The sequence below is a fragment of the Poecilia mexicana genome, unplaced genomic scaffold, assembly GCF_051168715.1.
Source record: "Poecilia mexicana isolate PSO_F unplaced genomic scaffold, ASM5116871v1 scaffold_19, whole genome shotgun sequence".
In the NCBI taxonomy this organism is placed as follows: Eukaryota; Metazoa; Chordata; class Actinopteri; order Cyprinodontiformes; family Poeciliidae; genus Poecilia; species Poecilia mexicana.
The window spans coordinates 11,420,064-11,440,476 of record NW_028263388.1 but is presented as its reverse complement, the minus strand read 5'-3'; the positions used below and the strand labels follow the sequence as shown (position 1 = coordinate 11,440,476).

Sequence of the window (20,413 nt, the reverse complement as noted above, 5' to 3'; positions counted from 1 at the left end):
AGCTGACATTTTAACCTCTACCAGGTAAAGCAAATGTTTAAATGGTGGATTTATTCAATCTACTTTTGCTTCTCCTGCTCAGACATATTAAAGTATCTGATTGAGGAAGTGCAACAAATTAAACGCTGCAAAAACACAAAATCTTACCAAGTATTTTTGATCTAGTTTCTAGTGCAAACACCTTAGTACACTTGAAATAATATAAAACTAATAAGTAGCTTGTCAGCAAGAAATATGAGCTTGTTTCCAGTCAATAATTCCTTAATGTTGATTAAAAAGTGCTAGTTGTAAGAGAAATGACATTTTTTCCATATAAGTCAAAATGTCGTGTTCCACTGTCACATAACTAGTACTTTTTCATAAATATTAAAGCATTATTTACTTAAGACAAACTCTGATATTCTGCTGAAAAGTTACTTCTAAGTTTTATCTTATTTTACATTTACTGAGATATTTGAACTTGGTAACATTTTGTGTTTTTGCAGTGAACATCAGATTAAAAGCAAATTCAGAGGACAGACTAATTTTCTTTTAAAAATATCATGGCTAACTCTTTTTAACATATTCATTTTGGGCATTTGGGTTGATTGAAATTGGTTTCTTTTTCCTACAAGACTAATAACATTGGGACCAATATGAGTGAGATGATTTTTTTTTTTTTTTTTTATAAAGTTGGCCACAGGTGCTCTGAGCGTTTCAGGCTCACATTCAGCTCAGCTTCAACATTTTGGTGTCCATCTGTTCTTTAAAGCCATTTAAAGGGTAAACAATATACGTGGAGTTAAAAAGTGCCTCTGTAAAATAACATAAAAAGATTAGATGGATTATTTACCGACAAACAATCAGATCACAGCAGTGCTAAACTAGCAGAAGCATCCAGAATCTCACTCGGTCCCTTTTTTCTCTCAACGATTTTCAGGTTGGTTTGGTTTTCGTTCGTGAACGTGTGCTGCGTCACTCCAGTGACGATCCAAACTGGGAGAGTTTTCAGTGAACCTCTCTCTAGTCCAGAGGGCGAGTCACGAGCGGCTCATGTTTACTAATTTATCAGATGTGGGCTTCTCTGTAAACTTGCCCTCGTCAATTAAGAGAATACTTATAATTTTAGATTAGTTTGATGCTTTTTTTGCTCCTTTTGCCCCCTCGTGTGGATTTAATTTGGTGTGATGGCTCTGTTGTCACACTAAGGGGTGGCTTTGACCTTTTTCCTTTTGTATTAATCTGGGGGCTGTTTGCTGAGCAAGCAAGTTCTTGGAGCTGCAGCCCGTCCTCACTTTCCACTGAGCTGACCGAGGACCCTGAAAGTTGTACGCTGTTGACTTGGATTTGAAGCAAAACAATAAAAGAAACAAAGAATACAATCAGGAGTGTCGTTCATCCTTTCTTTTTTTCTTCATGCTTGTTGAGGAAGAACAAAAGTGTAAAAGCAAATCCGTTTAAATGCGTCCCAATTTATCATAATTCATTTATTTTAATACAAACATATACACTTGGAAAATGACAGTTTTAAAGAGGTTTCTGTTGTTGAAATCTGAGTACATTTATAGTTTGTTTATGTTTCTCTGTTACTCAGTTTCCCTCAGGAAACTTGCTAAGCCTGGTGGTTGGGAGCAGTCATTCATCCAACTGTCCGTCATGTTTTTGAGTTAAAAAAATGTTTCAAGTTGACAGGAAACTTGAAAATATAACTTGATTATTACGTGTTATTGGAAGATTAATATCTGAACACCAACTATAAGTCTTAAAAAATGCAAACTTTAAAAAACAAACTTAAATAAATAAGCAATGCTAAGCCTGGTGGGGGTACAAGTAAAGCCTGGTGGGCTGCCAGGCTTATAATACAACTGGGGGAAACTGGTACTACATCAGAGTACATCAAGCTATACAACACTGTTTCTTGTTTTATTTCTTGTCTCAAATGAACCTTAAAGAAGAAATATTACTGTATTTGCTTTCAGAAGACAAACAGCATTTATTAAACTACACATTCTAATTGTTGGTATGGTAATAGATTAACTAATATCCAGCAATATACACATAAACACCGCATATCATATGGTGATGATAAAAAATGTTACCTGACAAAATATTTGTGAGGGAATTTACAAGCTTCTACCCTTTGTTTCCAGTTCTGTCCTAGAAAAACACTACTTCCCTTTGACTTCCCTGTACTCCACTAAAACAATTTAGATACTTTATCCTTCAGAAGCATGGCAGGGATTCAACATTTGCCATTTTATAGCCACTAATCTGTTTTACGGATGGTATTTTAAAAATGTTTTCCCACAAATATTCAGCTTCTTTTCAAACTTTGCTCCATATCCTCAATCGGGCTTTGTTCTGGACTTTGACTGGGCCGTTCTAATACATTATATGCTTCGATCTTAACCAGGGCTGGCTGACTCTAGTCCTCAAGAGTCGATGTCCCGCATATTTTAGATGCTCGGCTGCACATTAGCAGGCATCTACAGAGGTTGATGACATAATGAGGAAGTTATTCGGCTGGAGCAGAGACACATGGATGTTTGGACACCTCTGATCCAAACCATTCTGCTGCAGCTCTGACCGCATGTTTAGGGTCGTCGTCCTGCTGGAAGGTAAATCTTTACCTCGAATCTTTTGTAGCCTCCACTGGTTTTCTACCAGAACTGAACTCTATTTATCTCCATTTACCCGTCTTACTGTTGTTAAATTACACAGTTAGACACTATTTGGTTGAGTTATGAAGGCAGCTGGTATCAGAAAAAAGGGGACCAAACTTTTCTCATCTTATTTTTGGAAAGTATCATTTTCTTTACAGTAATTGTGTACATTTACAGTAATTCTCTACTTTGTGTTTGTTGCTGCATATAGAGTGAAAAAAAGAAACACATTGAAGTTGGATATTACAACATGATAAAATGCAAAAAGTTAAAGGGAATGGAATACTCTGTATCATCACTGGTTTGCTACCAGTTTATACCTAAATCTGTTCCTTCACTTGTTTTTTAGTTTTTTGTTTTTTTTGCCAGTGCGTTTCTTACCGATTTAACGCCCCGTTTAAGAAAACACCAATGAATCACTGAGCATGTTTCGTCCAGCTTCAACTGGTTTGATTCTGAATGAAATATTGGCTCCAGACCTCATCGTTCGTTGTCTGCTGTCAGTCGTCGTGTTGCGGTTTTGTCTGAATGGGAGCAAATTCCTGCAGCCAGGAATTCGTTCACCAGAAGAAAAGCTTTAAAGCAGAACTGTCACAGCAGTAAATCACCGCCTGTGTGTCAAGTTCTCTAAAAGTCAACATCTATTAAGTATTATCTGTTTGTTTTCTAATAAATCAAACGTCTAATGCTAAATTCTCAGTCGAAATGGGACAGAGGATCAGTTTGCTGCGTTTGACTCTTAGAATTTTTATTATAATTGATCTGCAGATGTGCAGCAGATGAAGAACAGGAATGTTAATCTGAAACTTCAAACAGAAACTCCCACATGAAGCTCATCCTGACGGAGGGGAGGAGACTGAAGGTCCTCCCTCTGTCCCAGATATAAAACAGGTGTTTTCTTTATGACCACGGCGTCGTTCCAGTGAGTTTTAATCTCCAGGTTGATGCTTTTATGATCAGACACTAAAGAAAGTTTTGTTTCAAACAGGAATGAAGTCGGCTGGAGTTTTGCTGGTTTTGTCCGTAATCATGGCAGTCGCTCAGAAGCAGAAACCAGGACTGGATCACAGCGATGAAGGCAGGTCCATAATAATAATTAAAAAAAACAAAAAAAAAACACACATATATATATATATATATATATATATATATATATATATATATATATATATATATATATATATATATATATATATATATATATATACACTGATGTTTTACTGTCAAATCTGCTAACACATCTGATGACAGAAAAGAAGCAAACTATTGCATATTTTTACAGATTAATTCGTATTGTTCAAATATTCGCTATGATTGGTTTTAAACATTTTGATGTCATTGATAATTATCTGGACTGTTGTTTAATATGCTTGGGCCTGCAATTGTTTATTATGGTTTGAAGTGGCAACTTGTATCTGAAAAGGAATCAACGGAGGGAGCTAAGTTAGGGTGATGGCAAAGATAAATCATTGAAATATTCGTGAAACTTGCAATAAGCTGGTAAACAAGTTTTATCGCTGTGAAGCCCACAAAAACCACAGTTTAAAAAATCTGATGTTCTTCTTGTTTTGTTTTTGAGAGATGCCTGTCTCATTCACCATAAAAATTAACTGTTTGGTTGAATGAAAGTAACTTTAAATCTGCCAGTGGGGTAAATATTTCTGTCTTAACTATGATGCCTTAAATCTTATTTCTCATCTCGGTCCGAACTTTTACTGAGTTATGAAATTAAGGAACTGGTTTCTGTTTGTAGGTTTCTTTTAAAAACACTTCCAGTGGCTGACAGCATGATTTGGTCATTTTTTTGTTATTTTTGTTTCATTTTTACTTTATTCTGCTTCTATTGTTTTCTTTTATGTTTTATTATTATTATGCAAATAGTTTTTAAGTGCATTTTGGGAGAATCTAATGCAAGTTACAAACGTTTTATCTTGAGATGAACATAAGACAGTTTTCCGCGACATATTTACAATAATAAATTAATAAGTAAAACATATTTTTGTAGACAAGTTTAACTGTATTTCAGAGTTTTTGAATAATGTATAAAACTGCTGCTACTCTACTTGGATCTTGTAAAAAAAAATAAAAATAAAATAGAAACTTTAAAAACATTCAGAACATTTCTGCTATTTGAGTTTTATTTCTGACACATTAACAGAAACAGTTCAATGAAATTTGTCTATTTGATTTGCTGACCTGCAGCTGAGAAGATGAACAGCAAAGGATGTGCAAACCTCACGCTGGTTCTAGACAACTGGAAATACGCCATCATGACGCAGGTCAAAGATCTGCTGCTGCATGACCACAACACTGTGCTGCCCGACTACGGAAGGTCAGGAAGCTCCAGGCTTTGTGCCTACTTCGAGTTCAGTTCTTGTTTATCAGTATTTTCCTTCCAAACAAGCATATTTTCTTCTGATCTTTTAGTTTTGATCAAAAGTTCTCCAAGCTCTCTGAGGGGCTTTAAGTTGATTTTCAAAACATCTTTTTAATCATGTACCTGGTTTGTTATCTACCAAACTCTGATACATGATTTAAATATTAATATTTTTATGAATATCAAGCTAACACAATAATTAACTTGTTCCTTTTGCTGAATCTCTGTGAAATGACAATTTGATGGATAGAAAGTAGGATTTAGTTCCCACACGCAGCTGATGATCTGCTGTGGGTTCATTTATCTTTTAGTCTTGGCAGTTTTTTGTCACAAACTCTTCATCTACTGTAAATAGATTTTTTTTTAAATTAGGTCTGACATTTAACACATCCTCTTTTCTTCTCCACACACACACACACACACACAAAAAAGCTGAAATCCAAAGAAAAGTTCCAAATTTCTAAGAAAACCATCTGGGATCTGTTCCCTCTTTAAACCATAACATTCACCCACTGCCAGAGTTCAAATGTAGAGATCCACTCTTTTGGGTTGTAATGTTGTTTTGGCAGCAATGTGTGGGAAAATCTGCCAAATATTTTATAGCTGTCTGTTTAAGTTTAACTCGGCTATATTTTACTGGTCTGTTCATTTGTTTGTAATCTCTAAGCGGAGGTAGATTTTACTTTAATTGTGTCCAAAGGGATAAATCTGTTTGCATTCCTGCAGGATCCAGCCACTGTCAGAAGCTCTGGGAGATCTCTACAAAGAGTTCAACTCCCTGAAGGAGCGTCTCGTCGAGCTCACTGCCAGGTTCGAAGACGTCGAGGCTTTTGTGGACGGTGCTCGGTCCGGAAGGAAACCTGCAGCACAAAGCAAAGATCTGCAAACGCCCAGATGGTGGACAAGAGAGGCGAGTGCAGCAAAAGGATCAGGCCGACCCGCAGGGAGGAGGAGCAGGGTCGTAGTTCGCAGAATCCAGAAACCCGTTGGCTCACACCAATGATGACATCAAAATGTTCACTTCAGAGGTGTAGTTTACCAATGAGAAAGTTTTCTTAGAGTCTTTGCAGCTTTGCGTCTGTGTTTGGGGGTTTCAAGTCATCCGTCTTTTTTAATTTGTTCTTTCCTCTCATATTATCTTCGTCCCCTGATTCATGGTAGAATTCATTCAGATGGTGAGTTGGTAATGCACTGCAGAGAAACATCTCCAAACCACGACACCACCGCCTGCTTCACAGCTGGTAGGAGGTTGTTTTTCTAAACGCTGTAATTAGAGTACATCAGACATGGCGTCTGTTCTGGTGTCCCAAAAATTAAATTTTACATCCACCTGGCCAAAGAGTATATTCTGGTCGTGATGTCTGCTTTCTGTCTTGCAAACTTCAGTCAGGTTATTGTGTTTTTCTTTGAGAGTAGAGGTTTCTTGTACAGTCACTTTCATATCATCTGTCATGAGAGTTTACTTCCTTTAGCATCTTGTGGTCTGCTTTCTGGGTGAACTTGCTTCTGTGACCAGACTTAGAGAAGTTGGCAGATGTTTTGAACAGACTAAATTCAGACTCGTAAGTTTATATTATCTTTTTTCAAAAGTGCTCAGACTGCTCTTAAGATCTCACCACAGTGATCACTCTGAAATCCACAGTCTGGAGGATAAACTTCAAAATGAGCAATATTATTAACATGTGTACCTGATGTGAAAAGACTGTCATCTAACACAAGTTATGGGGGATAAATTATGTTGTGTTGTAATTTCTTCCCCACAAAAAGTTAAATAATCGCTTCTTCTGTTTTATTAGACTGTTTAGAATTTGTGACCTTATATGATTTTATAGAGTGTCATAAATGCAGCATAAATTTAAATTTAGAATTATTGCCAAATTATACTTGGATATAAGATTAAAAACTTTAACACTGTGGATTTATGTTGATTTTTTTTTATTTTTTCTTTCTTTTGAGTACATTATTTACTTATTTTCTTGATAGATTATGTTCCCCTACTTCGAGGAATATGTGATACTTTCCTCTTGTTTTGTTTACCTTTGAGAGTCATTAAAAATGTTTGTTTGTTTTTTAAGGCATATAGCTTTTTTCTGTGGATTTTTGTTTCATTTTCTTATAACATTTGGGAAAAATTGCATGCTTTTAAGAAGCTGTAAACTGGCTATTCCCAGACGTCTGTTTTGGTTAATAAATATATTAGTTTCTGATATTTTTTCTTTAAGAATTTTCTAAATTGTATTTGTATCCGACTTGAATAGAAACGTTTTAAAATCTAAAACTGATAGACAATGCCGTAAAGCAAGATAGCTGGTAATTTACCAGTTTCTCTTGCAAAAATTGAAAACTTCAAAACAGCCTAAGTTTCTTCTTCGATGTGACCAAAGCAGAAACGAAACTGAAGGGACGTTCAAGTGTTCTAGGGACTGTCAGAAAATTACCTATCAAATAGGACCAGAAGAACACGTAAAGCTATGCATTATCGCCCAATTTTTCTATATACTAGTATTATTTGTTGTAAACAAGTGTTGTTATATTAAGCTAGTTTATCTGAAGTAAACTTATTAAGTGACGGGTAGAGAAAACGACCCGTTTGTGGGACACACGACACATTTGCGGACCGTCCCTCCCTTGACTTTAGAGTCTGTAATAAACGATCACAGAGCATTTCTGTTGATACTCGACCTGCAGGCTGACAGACGCACAGGTAAGCAAAATATGACTTTAAATCTGATATAGTTTTTATTTTGTCTCAGATTTGGTTGTATTACTAATAAAACGATAGACGGCATAGATGATAAGCATCCTAAGTCAGTTTGTGTTTAAAAGTACCATTGTCACGAAAAGTCAACACTAGCATAAATTAGCTAGCTTAAACAACAAACTTTAAAATCTGGAGTTTTTGTAGTTTTCCTATAAGCGGTTCAATACTCGTAATATCGCTGTAAATGCATGAGTAGGAATAATTTATTGTCATCTATTATTTCTTTTATTCAAATGAAGCAGGTTATCATTAATTATAGGTGGAAAATAAGTCTTAAACATTATCTTAAACATTTTCCATTTAAAGCTGTGACGGAGTTTGTCAAATACTTTGAATTACGACTTAAATCTCTAACCTAAAAACCAAATTATCTTAGTACAGTTTATTCAGAATCACAGTTCACCATACATGTACACATTTGTTATTAACTTTTCTGACCTTTAGTAAAGTAATAAATCTGCTTTTCATACTGCGGTGAACTGAAGTCAACATCAGAAACAGTAATTAGGTTTAAATTATTATGAATTTCATTTATTTCCCTGTAGGGTTATAATTGCACTTGCAAGTATATGCATGTCATGCCACCACAAATTGGCCATCATCAAAAAGCTTCCATCATAAATCAGGCTTGATAGGTTTAAAAGCCTCCTCAATTCAAACATTGTCCAACTCGTCTGAGCAGATTTTCTCCAGAAGGTATTTCTCTGGTCAATGTGGGTAGCTGCTTGTTGAAGTCATATTTAAAAGAGTCTGGAAAAGGATGGTTCCAATGTATTATTAAAGGAACAAAAATAATGTAATTTTCATACCCATAATGAATAAATAGAAACATTTTACCTTTGCTATGCTGTAGATATCAGAGTAAGGGAGGCTGTCCGTGGAAAGTCGTCCCCACAGATGGCGGACGGGGCAGCAAACCTCCACAGCACCGCTGAATCAGAGGAGAAATCCAGGAAAAATGATGATGTTGCAACCAAAAGACCCCGAAGGAGAACTGAGGTAGATCTGCAGATGCAATATGTTTTTATTCTGTTAGTTTTCTGCATATGAGAACTATTTAAAACCATGTAAATGTATATTTCAGCAACACGAATCTGTAAATCCCACCAAGAATATTCAGGAAAAGAAAAGAAGACAAAGAAGACATCAGAGGAGAAAAAAGACAGCCTCAAATTTAAAATGTGAAATTGCAGAAAAAGATGAGAATGAGGTTGTTGAGAACACAAGTAGCCAAACCGAGGAAGGCTTGACTGTGAAAGAACAGTCTCTCCAGGCTGGGGAAAGCGTGCCAAAAGAAGAAAATGTTGAAAAACCCCAGGGGAGAAAAAAGAGCGTCTCAGATGTGAAAAGCGAAAGCACAGAAAAAGATGAGAATAAGGGAGGTGAGACCACAAGTACCCAAACTGAGGAAGGCTTGTTTGTCAAAGAACAGTCTCTCCAGGCTGGGGAAAGCGTGCCAAAAGAAGAAAATGTTGAAAAACCCCAGGGGAGAAAAAAGAGCGTCTCAGATGTGAAAAACGAAAGCACAGAAAAAGATGAGAATAAGGGAGGTGAGACCACAAGTACCCAAACTGAGGAAGGCTTGTTTGTCAAAGAACAGTCTCTCCAGGCTGGACAAAACTTACAAGAAGAAGAAAATGCTGAAAAATCCCAGAAAGATGTTCAGATGGTTGAAGCTCAGACACAAACAAAGAAGCATAAAGGCAGAGATAGATTCACACAGACTGCAGTTGTGTTTCAGAAGAGCCAGGAAACGCAGACAGACTTCCTCGATCCAAAGCAAGATGGCACACAGCGTAAAGAAATTCAACCGGTCACCGCTGGTCCGGCAGAGGCTGGACCCGAGCTGCAGCAAAGCAGCGCTACTCCAGGGCCAAAAGACAATCCAGTGAAAGGCAGCACAACAGAATCAATGGCTAAAAATGAGAACGATCAACCTGGAGGATCTTCTGCTGAAGCAGCAACATCTCAGTCTGTTAAAGACGGCCAATCAAAGTCATACGCCACAGCCGTCTCTGGGGCAGGAGGAGAGAAACAGTCCAGTTTGACAGCCTCAAAAAAAGCTGCTGACCAACCTCTAAGCACAAGGTGAGGCTGAATTCAACAGCTTTGTTCGTCTTTGATGCTGAGCCTAAAAAATAAAAAATATTTTTTTCTTCACAGGGATAGGAGCCCAGTCAGGCCTCCTCCTGGAGCTCCCATGTTCACACTGCACATCTACGCTGTTCTGGACAAGAAGTTCAGATTCAACCAAGAATATGACACACTCCTAATGATGTTTGAAGAAACAACATTAGAACCTCTGCCCTTTAAAATAACATATTTTGTGTGAGTATTATTCTCAGTGATGCTCAGACCCACTTACTTCATACCTCTGACTTTGATCCATTATTAATGAACAGTAACATTTACAACAGTTGCTGATTTTTTTTATTTTTAAAATGCTAATCTGCACCTTATAATCTTTTTAGCTTTGTAAGTTTGTTTGGCAAAATGCTAAAGTTTGCCAAAACAAAACAAAGTTTACTAAAAAAAGTTTACATAAACCTCTTAGCTTGAGGGTACATTCACATCAGCTTTGTTTAATCCATCTTAATCAAACTCTAGTGTGTTTGACTCTAAATGGTACGGTTTGTTTGGGGGGGGGTGTGAATGCAAAATCAAACTCGAATGCAGACCAAAAAAACAAACTCTGGTCCGCCTAAAAACCTAGGCCTCAGTTCACTTGAAGTGAACTCGAGTTTGAATGCATATGTGAACGCAAGAGGACCAGAGACCAAAAGCAGGAAACAGACTATAGTGTAGGCCATTTTGGGTCAATAGAAGCAAAACAACTCTCCTAAGGAGCACATAACTGCCTTGCAATCAAAATCACTTCAAGAATTTTACAAAAAACGTATAATTTACACAAAATCAGCATGGTACAGTTTGGATAATGTTTGTTAACTTGTGGTAAACCATATGAAAACATGACTCTACTACCATCTACTACCATCCTATCTGACCAGCCTTTCTGCTTTTCACTTCTCTGTTCTGTAAACCACGTGCCTATCACCTTGCATATTTAAAAGCCACCAGGTAAAAAAATCATTGTGCTTTAGGAAACCAAGTCTTTCTTTTGTTCCTTGAAAAATATTCATCTTGTAGATTTAAAAAAATCAAAAAAAGTTTTTTGAATGAACTGTTTTTAAATCTTTTGTTTCTTTGTTGGTTTGGTCAAATCAAAGATAAATAATTTGAGGATAAATTATTATTTTTATTCCAAACCAAGTACTTGCAAAAATGTAATGGTACTGCTTGATGCCAGTGTTTTGGATTACAACTTGAACTGAAACCTAAATGTCTTATGTTCAGTGGCTTGAAGCAGGGAGGCTACCTGGTAGAAGCACAGCTCTCTGTTGAAGAAAGTAAATTGAACAGAGGCTATACGCTGACATACTGGTACGGTGTTAAGCAGCGAAGCAAGGAAGTTATTGGAGCAGCCTATCGATCTTTTCAAATTCCAGTGGACACAAGAATAAAAGGTAAACACAAAACCTGATGTAACCAAAATAAATCCTTCATGTTGGTTTTAGTGGATTCATATAAACTAATGACAGATCTGTGTGTGTTCACCTAGAGCTGCACCTTTATGAAGGCTTCATCTGCCGCGATGATGGACAGAATATGTTAAAAACTGGACTACAGTATGTTGGTTGGAAGAAATCAAGAGGCGATGAAATTTCCAACTTGTGGCAAACTTCAGCATCAACTCTTCTGAACCGCATCTTCCAGAAATGGACTCCATCAGACAAAGAAAGCACTAAGACATTGTCTGATCAGTTGATGCATTTTACATGGAGTTTCAATTCAGCTCATGGTCGAATTTCATACCTGGACCGTTCCAGACCGCCTTTAGTCAAGGTCAGCTCTGCAGAAAAAAGCCTAAAATATTATAGTTTGTCCTTCTAACATGCCATCAGTAACAAACGTTTGTATCTGCAGGCACCAGAGCTGATTTCAGAGACTTTGGTGCAAATTTTAAAAGGAGAGCCAAAGGAGAAATTGCCAGAAAAATGCAGGAGCTCCAGTCCTCTGGTTTTGGGTCTGTCTGTGTTCATGATCACAAGATACTGTAACATCAACCTCGGAGTGAAAGGCTGGGCCGAGTTGTGTCTGCTGGTGACCTCAGAGGCCGCGATGGACACGAAGAACCTGGAGGAGCTGAGCGCTTCATTAGGAGATCCTCAGTAGTAAGTTTTGTTTTTGTAATATTTCAACTTTTGGAAGGCAGTAATATTTTTCTTTTTGCACTTTTGGAGAGTTTGTAAATATTACTATTTTTGCTTTATTAATTAGTGAACTAATTTTGTTTATCCGATTATTTCGTCTCTCAGCACGGTGATAGGTCTGATGAACCTGTGTGCCCAGAGGGCTGTGGCGGAGCTCGTCCTTCTCCCTCCTCTGCTCTTCAGGCTCAGACAGCCGGGAGCTGATGCCACTAAAGTGGGTCCAAATGTTGAAGAGGACGACTGGTCAGGACTTAAAGACGTCTGGTTTATCAGATTCAGAGAAAATGTGCAGTTCCACTCTGACAAACGGAGGTGAGTCCTTTTGTCAGACCCACGTTGACTGTATTTCTTTTCTTGATCTTTTTTGACATGTTCTGCTCTGTTGCAGGACGATGCTCTCATTGATCCAGAAAAACTTGCCACCAGCTGCAGCAGAGATCCCTTTGCTCTTGACGAGCTGGTTGGCTCTGATCCCGTTTGATGATCTTCCTGAATTTTCCCGCCTGACCGGAGTCGGAGCAGAACACCTGATCCAGAGTCTGTTGTACCGGCTGCGAAAGAAAATGGATCTCAAACAATGTGAAGCAAATGTGAGGGTTAGAAAATATTAAATTTGAGCCTTGATGGTGAAATTGTATAGTTCTAATACTTGCTTGATAATCTTCTCTGCATGCAGCTGGCTGATAAATCTTTGAGGCACATCCTGATGGAGGCAGATAAACAGAAGGACAGGTACATAAATATTCATCAGACCCTCAGGTTTTATAACCCTGGACTGTGTGTAAATTTATTTTTGTTTTTCTTATTAGACTGGCTAACTCTGGGAGCCTGCAGTCAGCGCTTGAGAGCAGCATCAGTGTGTTGAAGTACACATGTGAGATCGCCCGGATTGTTCCGTGGTACCAAACGGTGGTTCTGTCCCTCCAGCTGGTATTGAAACTGGCTGAGATACTCGAGATGAAGCTGAGAGGAGAGGTATCCATCTTTTACTTGTATTTCCTCCTAAGTGCTGATCTTCTAACTGTGATTAATTCCCTTTGTGTTTGGGTTTAGTCTGAGGAAGGTGAAGAGGCGTCCAGGCAGAAAGTTGTGGAGAAGCTGTTTGATGTGCAGCAGCGGATCAGTGAGTGGAGAGATGAACTGCTGCAGAAACCACTTGTATCTGGAAAAACACTCACCTATCCAAAAGAAATTGAGGTATATAGCTGGTAAAAATTCCACTACTGATATATTATTTTGTTATAATTAAATATTTAGAAATTAGAATATTAAAAGACTTAAAATTGGCACTGATCAAATATAGTCGACTGGTTTGTAAAGCACCTGCTCCTTCTTTTTAAAATGAGCAAACAAAATACTTTTTTTCTTATGCTCATCCTTTCTGGATCATTTAAAAATGGAACTTCAGGCTATTCTCAAAAGCACACCTGAAAATCAATAAATGTAGAAAACTCAGACGTTTATAACAACTAAAAGTAATGACAGGATATCGATCGCATTGACAACTTTAAAGGTCTGATTTGAGCTCATTTTATTTCTTTTGTACACTTGAAAATATAATCTTTACTAAATCAAAACATTTTCAGTACTTTTCCATTATCCAATATCCATTCCACATAAATAAATGTAATTATTTTTCTTCTTTTTTAATGGAAAACCACAGCCAGAAACTGGGTCTGGAAGTTAGCAAGCAGCTAGTCCAATATACAGGACAACACTTTATTAGTAAGATAATTATAACCTCACCAGTTAAACATTAAACAACTGTAAAAAGTAAATAATGTAAAACGTTTAGCTGCGTTTATTTCTATGACAAAATAAAATTAATGGGTAAAAATACTACATCATACTTAACTGCTTTCAGGCAGTTTAATGTTTAGAGTAAACTCATTGTCACGTTGCTGAGCCTGTTTTTGTTCATCGGAACCATCGTTTCTGTGCTAATTGAGCAGCTGTGGGACGCGCTGCTGAAGGTCGAATGGTTTTCTGAAGACGTTTCCTCCAGCTGGGCGACACGGCTTCAGAAAGATCTGAAGAAGAGGATAAATGAGGTAATCGTGTCCAAAGGGGGAAAAAATGCTCTTTACTATCTAAAATGAGAACAATTTGCTCACCTGAGACGTCTCTCTGTGCAGGTCAGTGATGAGGATAAAGTGCTGATCTGGTGCCTGGATTCACCAGCGGCTGCTTTGGGCAGAAGCCACCATGTTGTCCAGAACTGTTTCCACGAGATGTTTCACTCGGCCGTCAAGACCATCTGTCAGGTGTGGAACTGGATGGAGATCAATCGTGATTTATTCAGTTTGTGGAGCGGCAAATCTCTGTTTTTCTTTGGAAAATAACAGAAATATTGAATGAAGTAGAGCAGAATGTTGTCTTTTAAAATTTATATAATACAGGCAAATAATTACCAGTAAAATTAGAATATAAGGGGCACTCACACATCCCAACAGTTCTTGCTTGCTGCCTAATTCCCACTAAATTAGAGAACAGCCAGTTTTTCTGTTCTGTAACTTTATTTGGGTAAAAACTGTATTTAAAACTGTTTGTTCTTGTTTTATTATTAAAACTGCCACTGTGTCGTAAAAGTATGATATAAGACAGATAATCTGTGAAAAGATCAACCTCAGCTGCTACAGTGATGTGCAGAAACACACCACTCCTTCTCAGAAACAACCAATCAGAGGCAGGAGGAGGGTCTTAGCTCTGTCAATCAAACTCGTGTACATGCTGCTAAGTGTGCTAATGGTGGAGAAACAACTTCCAGAAAAACTGTTAATCCACCGTCATCATTGGCTACGCTAACTAGCCTTAGCGTTCATTGCAGGCTCTTTTATGGTGAACCAGCTGTAGCGTAGCAAAGAGCAAAACGGAGAGTGTGAGCGTTGTGTACACAAACATGATTGACAGCGCTAAGAAGCTCCTGCTGGCTCTGATTGGTTGCTTTTGATCAAGCGGTGTATTTCTGCATACTGGGAGCAGAGGGAGGAAGAGAAGCTCACAACAAAGTGACAGTTTTAACAAATATGCAAAAAAAACCACGTTTATTCTAAAATTTAGACACTGCACCTTTAACAGTGCTCAAGTCATATTCATTCTGATCACAGAGAGGAAAGGAAGGAGACTTGATGAGAAGTCTGACCTCGAAGGTGAAAGATCTTCCTCCTAAAGTCACTTCTGCTGTTGTGGTCGAGTCTGCAGCCCGGTTCAGAGACAACATGGCGGTCCAGCTGCTGGAACCTCAGTCAGCTGTGAACTTCCTGCTCTCTAACTGTGGGACATTTACTTTGCATTTTCTTCTCTTTGTGTTAAACTTTTATGCTCTGTGTCGATCATGTTTTTTACAGTAGCCTCGTCGTTTTGTTTCTAAGGCACTTGGACATCAGTCCAGGTGGACGACACAGCAGGACAGGTTGTCCACAGCTGTGTGGAAGCTGTCCGTCTTCTGGTGGCGTCCTTGCTTGAAGGAAGCGTGTCCCTGGGACACTTACAGACGTGTCTGAAATACCGAGAGCAGTTCAAGCGACTTTACCAGCAATGTAAGCGTTTGTCAGTAAATGGTAAGTTAAAGTTTCACCCACACAGAATATTAATTCAGGAAAAATCTCGTCCGCAGACAAGAAGAACACCAAGTCTGAGAAGGCTCCTGCGGACGCTGACGTTGTTTTGACTCAGAGAGAGAAGGACCTGAATGCTTTCATGCAGCGCAAACAGGAGATAGATACACTGATAAAGATGTTGGCGAAGGTTAGGGAAAGCATCACGGGTCAGTATATCAGACTCACCATTCGTATGTTATTGTTGTCATCTTTAATTAAACTTTTGACATTGTGTTTTTTTTGTAATTCATCAGTTCCTGAGGTGTTGACTCTCGAAGCGCAGCACAGTGCAGATCTCCATGCTGTGAGTCTGAACAAACTGGTGCTTGTTCAGGCCGTTGATGCAGAAAAAAGGCTGCAGAAGACTGGTCCTCCTCCAGTCCTGTGGTACAAAATCAGTATGAATGTCTTGAAAATGTCCTCAGAGATGCACAGACTGCATCACAGCAACCTGATTCTCTCCTCGTGGGTCAAACAAGCAGCATCCGTTGCAGCATCGAGATTCCCCGCCTCGCCTCCCGTTCAGCTGACTCTAAGTCAGATCTCGGAGAGCATCTGGACGCCCCTGCTGGAGGAGTTCTCACACCTTGGAGTCAGCATCGCTGAGGCAAACATCAGGTTCAGGAAGCTCGACCAGATGCTAGAGGACTCCGGTGATGAGGGGGATGGAAAGCTGCTGGAGAAGGAGCTAGATCTCATGTCAGAGGTCATTTGCACGCCAGGAGGAGTGACGGCTGAGAAGGACTGGGTTCAGAGGAGGCTGCGTCAGATCCAGGAGTACAGACAGCTGCACGATGCAGCGGCTGCAGCCAGCGCGGTCCTGAGAATCGCTGAGAGGATGGGGCTTTCTGGAAACTTCAGCGAAATTAGCTCCCTCAGGCAACTGGTAACAATCTAAATGCTCCACATGAAATTTAACTGTGAATTTGCTTTGTTGATTTTTTTTTTTGGTCTGGTTTGTACACATTCTTGTTTAAGAATGTGTACAAACCTTGTAAAATAGATTTGTTATCTTTTACATTTGGGATCATGTTTTGAAATCCTGCGTATTAGTGAAAGTTTTTTATGGTTATTTAAGGCTAAGCTGCTTTTGTCGTCATTTATCCTAGAAAAATATATTGACTCCACTGTGACGTTTTTAATGATTAATGATTTTAATGTTTAATGAAAATGTACACGCAAGGCCTTATTTGGTGTGTATGGTTTGCTTTTAGTGTTTTACAACTATCTGTTACAATAAAAAGTGAAGTCAGCCATGGTAATTTTGTATAGTTTTTTTATTCAACAGATGGAGGTTTGCAGTTAAGTGACTCGTTTTCATCGTTGTCTCCTCTTCAGGATGAAGACAGCTTTAAGCAGCGGGTCCTGGGGTCTCTCACTGATGACATGTTTCATGCCAGGCAGCAGCTCTCCGCCGTCTCCAGGGAACACACTGCGTGTTTGGAAGAGTTTCTGAAAAGCCAACCTCTGATCAGCTGGGTCAAAGAGAACCTCAGAAGTAGGTCGACCCCATAACAAACACAATTTCGTACATTTTTCAGACTAACCCTGCAAGAAGCAACTATAAGTGGTGCTTCTCTCCGTTGTGTCCATTTTCCAGCGATGAGCGATGTCAAAGTTTATGTCGAGCTAGCTTCGATATCTGCTGGAGAAAACGATACGGAGATTGACCAGGTGGCCTGCTTTCATGATGCGGTGATGGGATACGGCCCCCTGCTCTACTCCCTCTCCCGTGAGACCGGCTTCCAGGAGTTCATGATGTGTGCTCAGCAGGTGTGGGACGCCCAGAGCAGAGACGAGAAGCTCCCTGACAAGCTGGTACTGAGATACTTTTTCTGACCAAGACACTTCTGACCATGACGTACCAAGACACTTCTGACCAAGACACTTCTGACCATGACGTTGACGGCTCTGAATTTGTCTTTCAGAGAGAGTCGACTCGACTGCTGAGCTGGCTGAAGGCTCTGAAGGAGACGCACGGCTCTGTGGAGCAGTCTTCGCTCTCGCTCGCTTCCTCCATCAACACGCATGGAGTTTATCACGTTGGATGGTCGAGGGACAAAACAGAGAAGGTAAAGGGCCAGTCCTCGTTAAAACACTTTCGAGCTGGATTTGAGACGTTTTCTGAACCGATTTTATCCATTTTCAGAGATGTCTTCAAAATATGGTTCTGGTGACAGTAAAAGCAGGAAATGAGGTGAAAAGCTACAAGCTTGAAGATCTGCTGGAGCTTCAGAACAAGCTAATGCTGATGTCGTCTAAAGGGGAACACGGCAGAGAACAGGTCAACAGATTCACAGAGGTAAGAGACTTTTAGCGTTACAATTAGATCTTCATTAGTGAATAAAAACCCACAAAACACAAACTCTGATCCGTTTTCTGCTTGTTTTAAATTAATTATTCGATTTTGATTTAATTAGTTCAGACCAACATAACATGTTCAGCTCAGTCATATCATGACTAATCAGCTGCCAACATGCATCACATTGATTCATCACTTGGTTACTCTAAATATTTTCCCCCAAAAAGCAAATTTGAATTTTTTTTGTTCCACAAATTGAAACGTAAAGAAAACATGTTTGCTTATAGTATCAAATATGTGTATGTTATGACACCTCCAAGTTTAAGATAAGAAAAATTCAGCTCTAATTATTTCCATATTACTTTTACTTACTTTTTGAAAATGTAAATTGTCTCTCCAACGTTTCTACACACATGATGTTGTGTTTTTCAGGTTTTCCAGGGAGTTCAGAGAGTTGGATCGATCCTTCTGCAAATGCAAACATCTGGCAACATGCTCTTCAGGGACTGGTCTGCTGAGGTCCACTGCTGCCCACAGCAGCAGCCGTGCATCAGCATCACCTTCCTGTCCCTCAGCGGCGAGCAGACGCTGTACAGCGGCGAGGTGACAGAGCAGCTGCGGAAACTGGCTCAGTCGATGGATTCGTGCCACAAAGAGTGGTGCGCCTTCATCAGCGAGATGCGTTCCAGGTTCAGCTTGTTGAACCACTTCACCTCGGAGCAGCTGGTGTACCTGTGCCTCTGGATACACAAGGTGTGTCAACGTCAGACGTCGGTTCCTCAGCAGCTGTGGCACCTGCTTTTTCCCATAAAGCCTCAGTGCACGGTGAATGACGTCAGGGTTGCTTACTATAACGCAGTGAGCATGAGCTCACAGGATGATGAGGACTCTGACGATGAGGAGGAGTTTTGTGAAGCTGACATGGACGTCACAGCAGCTGCATCCAAGCATGCAGAAGAAGACCTGGGAGAGGATCATGATTTAATGCAGTTTTCTACAGATGAAGAAGAAGAAGATGATGATGTAAATGAGGGCAGGCTTGATAACCTCTGGAGGCGGTTCAAGGGAAACATGTCCCAGTATCTTGAAGAGTCCCTGGACATCCTGACCCTTGCTCAGCTCCTGGAGTGTTTGTCTGAATCAAATCCGCTCCACATGATCAGGAATCTCCCACCGGGACTCCAGGTGGGGAAGCCGAACCTTGTCCTCTGTCCGAGCGCTGAGGTTTTCACCACCACTCTGTCTATTTACATGGAGAGTCCAGAGCAACCTCTGCCGTCTTCTGACGAGGTCCTGGTCTGCAGGGAGCAAACCACCAGAGAAGAGGTGGAGATCTTTCTGCGCAGAGCTCTCTGCCAAGTCGCTAGAGAAAAATGTGAGAAGATCTATTCTCTGGTTAATCCTGGTGTGCTGGGATATGAAGCCAGCGAAGCCTTGGTGGAGCTCTACGAAAGTCTAGAGAGAAGTGCCGGCCCGCATTATCGTTTGGTGATAGTCAGTCCTGTTGTGCACCAGCACAGATGTGTCCCGTCTTACTTCAGCAACTACAAAGTGCAGACTGGCTTGAATCTAAGAGAGGAGAGTGCTAAAAAGTACCTTCATCATCACTTCACCCTAAGCACCTTGTCCCAAGACCCAGTCGCTCTGGTTTCTCCAGATCAGCTCTCTGTCTGGATGGTGTCATCTGCACGCCCTGCAGTTGGTGAGCAATGTTTTCTTTCTGGTTCCAACAGCGAGACAGCTTCAGTTAACAGGGTTAATAAAAAATAAAATATTGACATCAGTATTTTCCACATGACAGGAAAGTCCCTTTATGTGAAGCGTTTGTTTGAGAAGTTCCAGCAGAAATCTCCAAGAGCGACACATGTGAGGATCCATCTGATCGAGGCGAGCGTGGACGTTGACTCGTTGGTTATCACTCTGACAGAGAGACTGTCCCAGCTCAGAGAGCAGGACCCTGTTCTCCTTCATATCGACTCAGCTGGCGTGAGTAGCCATGTTTTACACAGTCGGACAGCTCGTTTCGTTGTTGGCTGAAAGCCCACAGGAATCTGACTTTTTTCCCCCGTTCAGGTTCGCTCAGGTTTGGAGGAGCTTCTGTTCCGTCTGTTGGTTCTGGGTTGTTTGAGCGACAGCCATGGCGTGTTGTGGAGAAAGAATAAGGCTCATCTGATCACAGTGGAAGTTCTGAAAGCAATCACATACCATCAAAACCAGGCAAAAGAGGTATGAATTGTTTTTGGTATCTTGGAATAGATGCAATTTGAAGCATGTTCCTGCAGAACATTTCTGTCATAGACTATAAAATTAAATGCTGATACTTAATTACTAGGAATGCATCTTGGATTAAATTGGACACATTGTCGCCAATATTCAATCTAGAATCTGATCTAGAATTATTTTCCAATTTTGGAACCAATACAGATATTAATATCAGATCAGCGCATCTCTAATAATTACA

At 39.7% G+C, this 20,413-nt stretch overlaps 1 protein-coding gene across 1 annotated transcript in view; it reads left to right on the top strand.

The window, feature by feature from the left end:
- The first annotated feature begins 4,008 nt into the window (after positions 1 to 4,008).
- The window catches only part of rnf213b (ring finger protein 213b), a 39,590-nt gene continuing 23,185 nt past the window's right edge, over positions 4,009 to 20,413 (top strand). The window contains exons 1-26 of the mRNA XM_088000887.1: positions 4,009 to 4,974; positions 5,746 to 7,723; positions 8,634 to 8,779; positions 8,865 to 9,868; positions 9,944 to 10,108; positions 11,135 to 11,304; positions 11,400 to 11,683; positions 11,765 to 12,012; positions 12,157 to 12,363; positions 12,440 to 12,647; positions 12,728 to 12,783; positions 12,861 to 13,026; positions 13,105 to 13,248; positions 14,004 to 14,102; positions 14,187 to 14,315; positions 15,159 to 15,324; positions 15,423 to 15,590; positions 15,668 to 15,817; positions 15,905 to 16,536; positions 16,989 to 17,148; positions 17,251 to 17,468; positions 17,579 to 17,722; positions 17,800 to 17,952; positions 18,385 to 19,654; positions 19,754 to 19,938; positions 20,026 to 20,178. Of these exons, the coding sequence (XP_087857013.1) occupies positions 8,678 to 8,779; positions 8,865 to 9,868; positions 9,944 to 10,108; positions 11,135 to 11,304; positions 11,400 to 11,683; positions 11,765 to 12,012; positions 12,157 to 12,363; positions 12,440 to 12,647; positions 12,728 to 12,783; positions 12,861 to 13,026; positions 13,105 to 13,248; positions 14,004 to 14,102; positions 14,187 to 14,315; positions 15,159 to 15,324; positions 15,423 to 15,590; positions 15,668 to 15,817; positions 15,905 to 16,536; positions 16,989 to 17,148; positions 17,251 to 17,468; positions 17,579 to 17,722; positions 17,800 to 17,952; positions 18,385 to 19,654; positions 19,754 to 19,938; positions 20,026 to 20,178 (6,381 nt within the window). The 5' untranslated portion in view covers positions 4,009 to 4,974; positions 5,746 to 7,723; positions 8,634 to 8,677. The remainder of the gene's footprint in view (positions 4,975 to 5,745; positions 7,724 to 8,633; positions 8,780 to 8,864; positions 9,869 to 9,943; positions 10,109 to 11,134; positions 11,305 to 11,399; positions 11,684 to 11,764; positions 12,013 to 12,156; positions 12,364 to 12,439; positions 12,648 to 12,727; positions 12,784 to 12,860; positions 13,027 to 13,104; positions 13,249 to 14,003; positions 14,103 to 14,186; positions 14,316 to 15,158; positions 15,325 to 15,422; positions 15,591 to 15,667; positions 15,818 to 15,904; positions 16,537 to 16,988; positions 17,149 to 17,250; positions 17,469 to 17,578; positions 17,723 to 17,799; positions 17,953 to 18,384; positions 19,655 to 19,753; positions 19,939 to 20,025; positions 20,179 to 20,413) is intronic.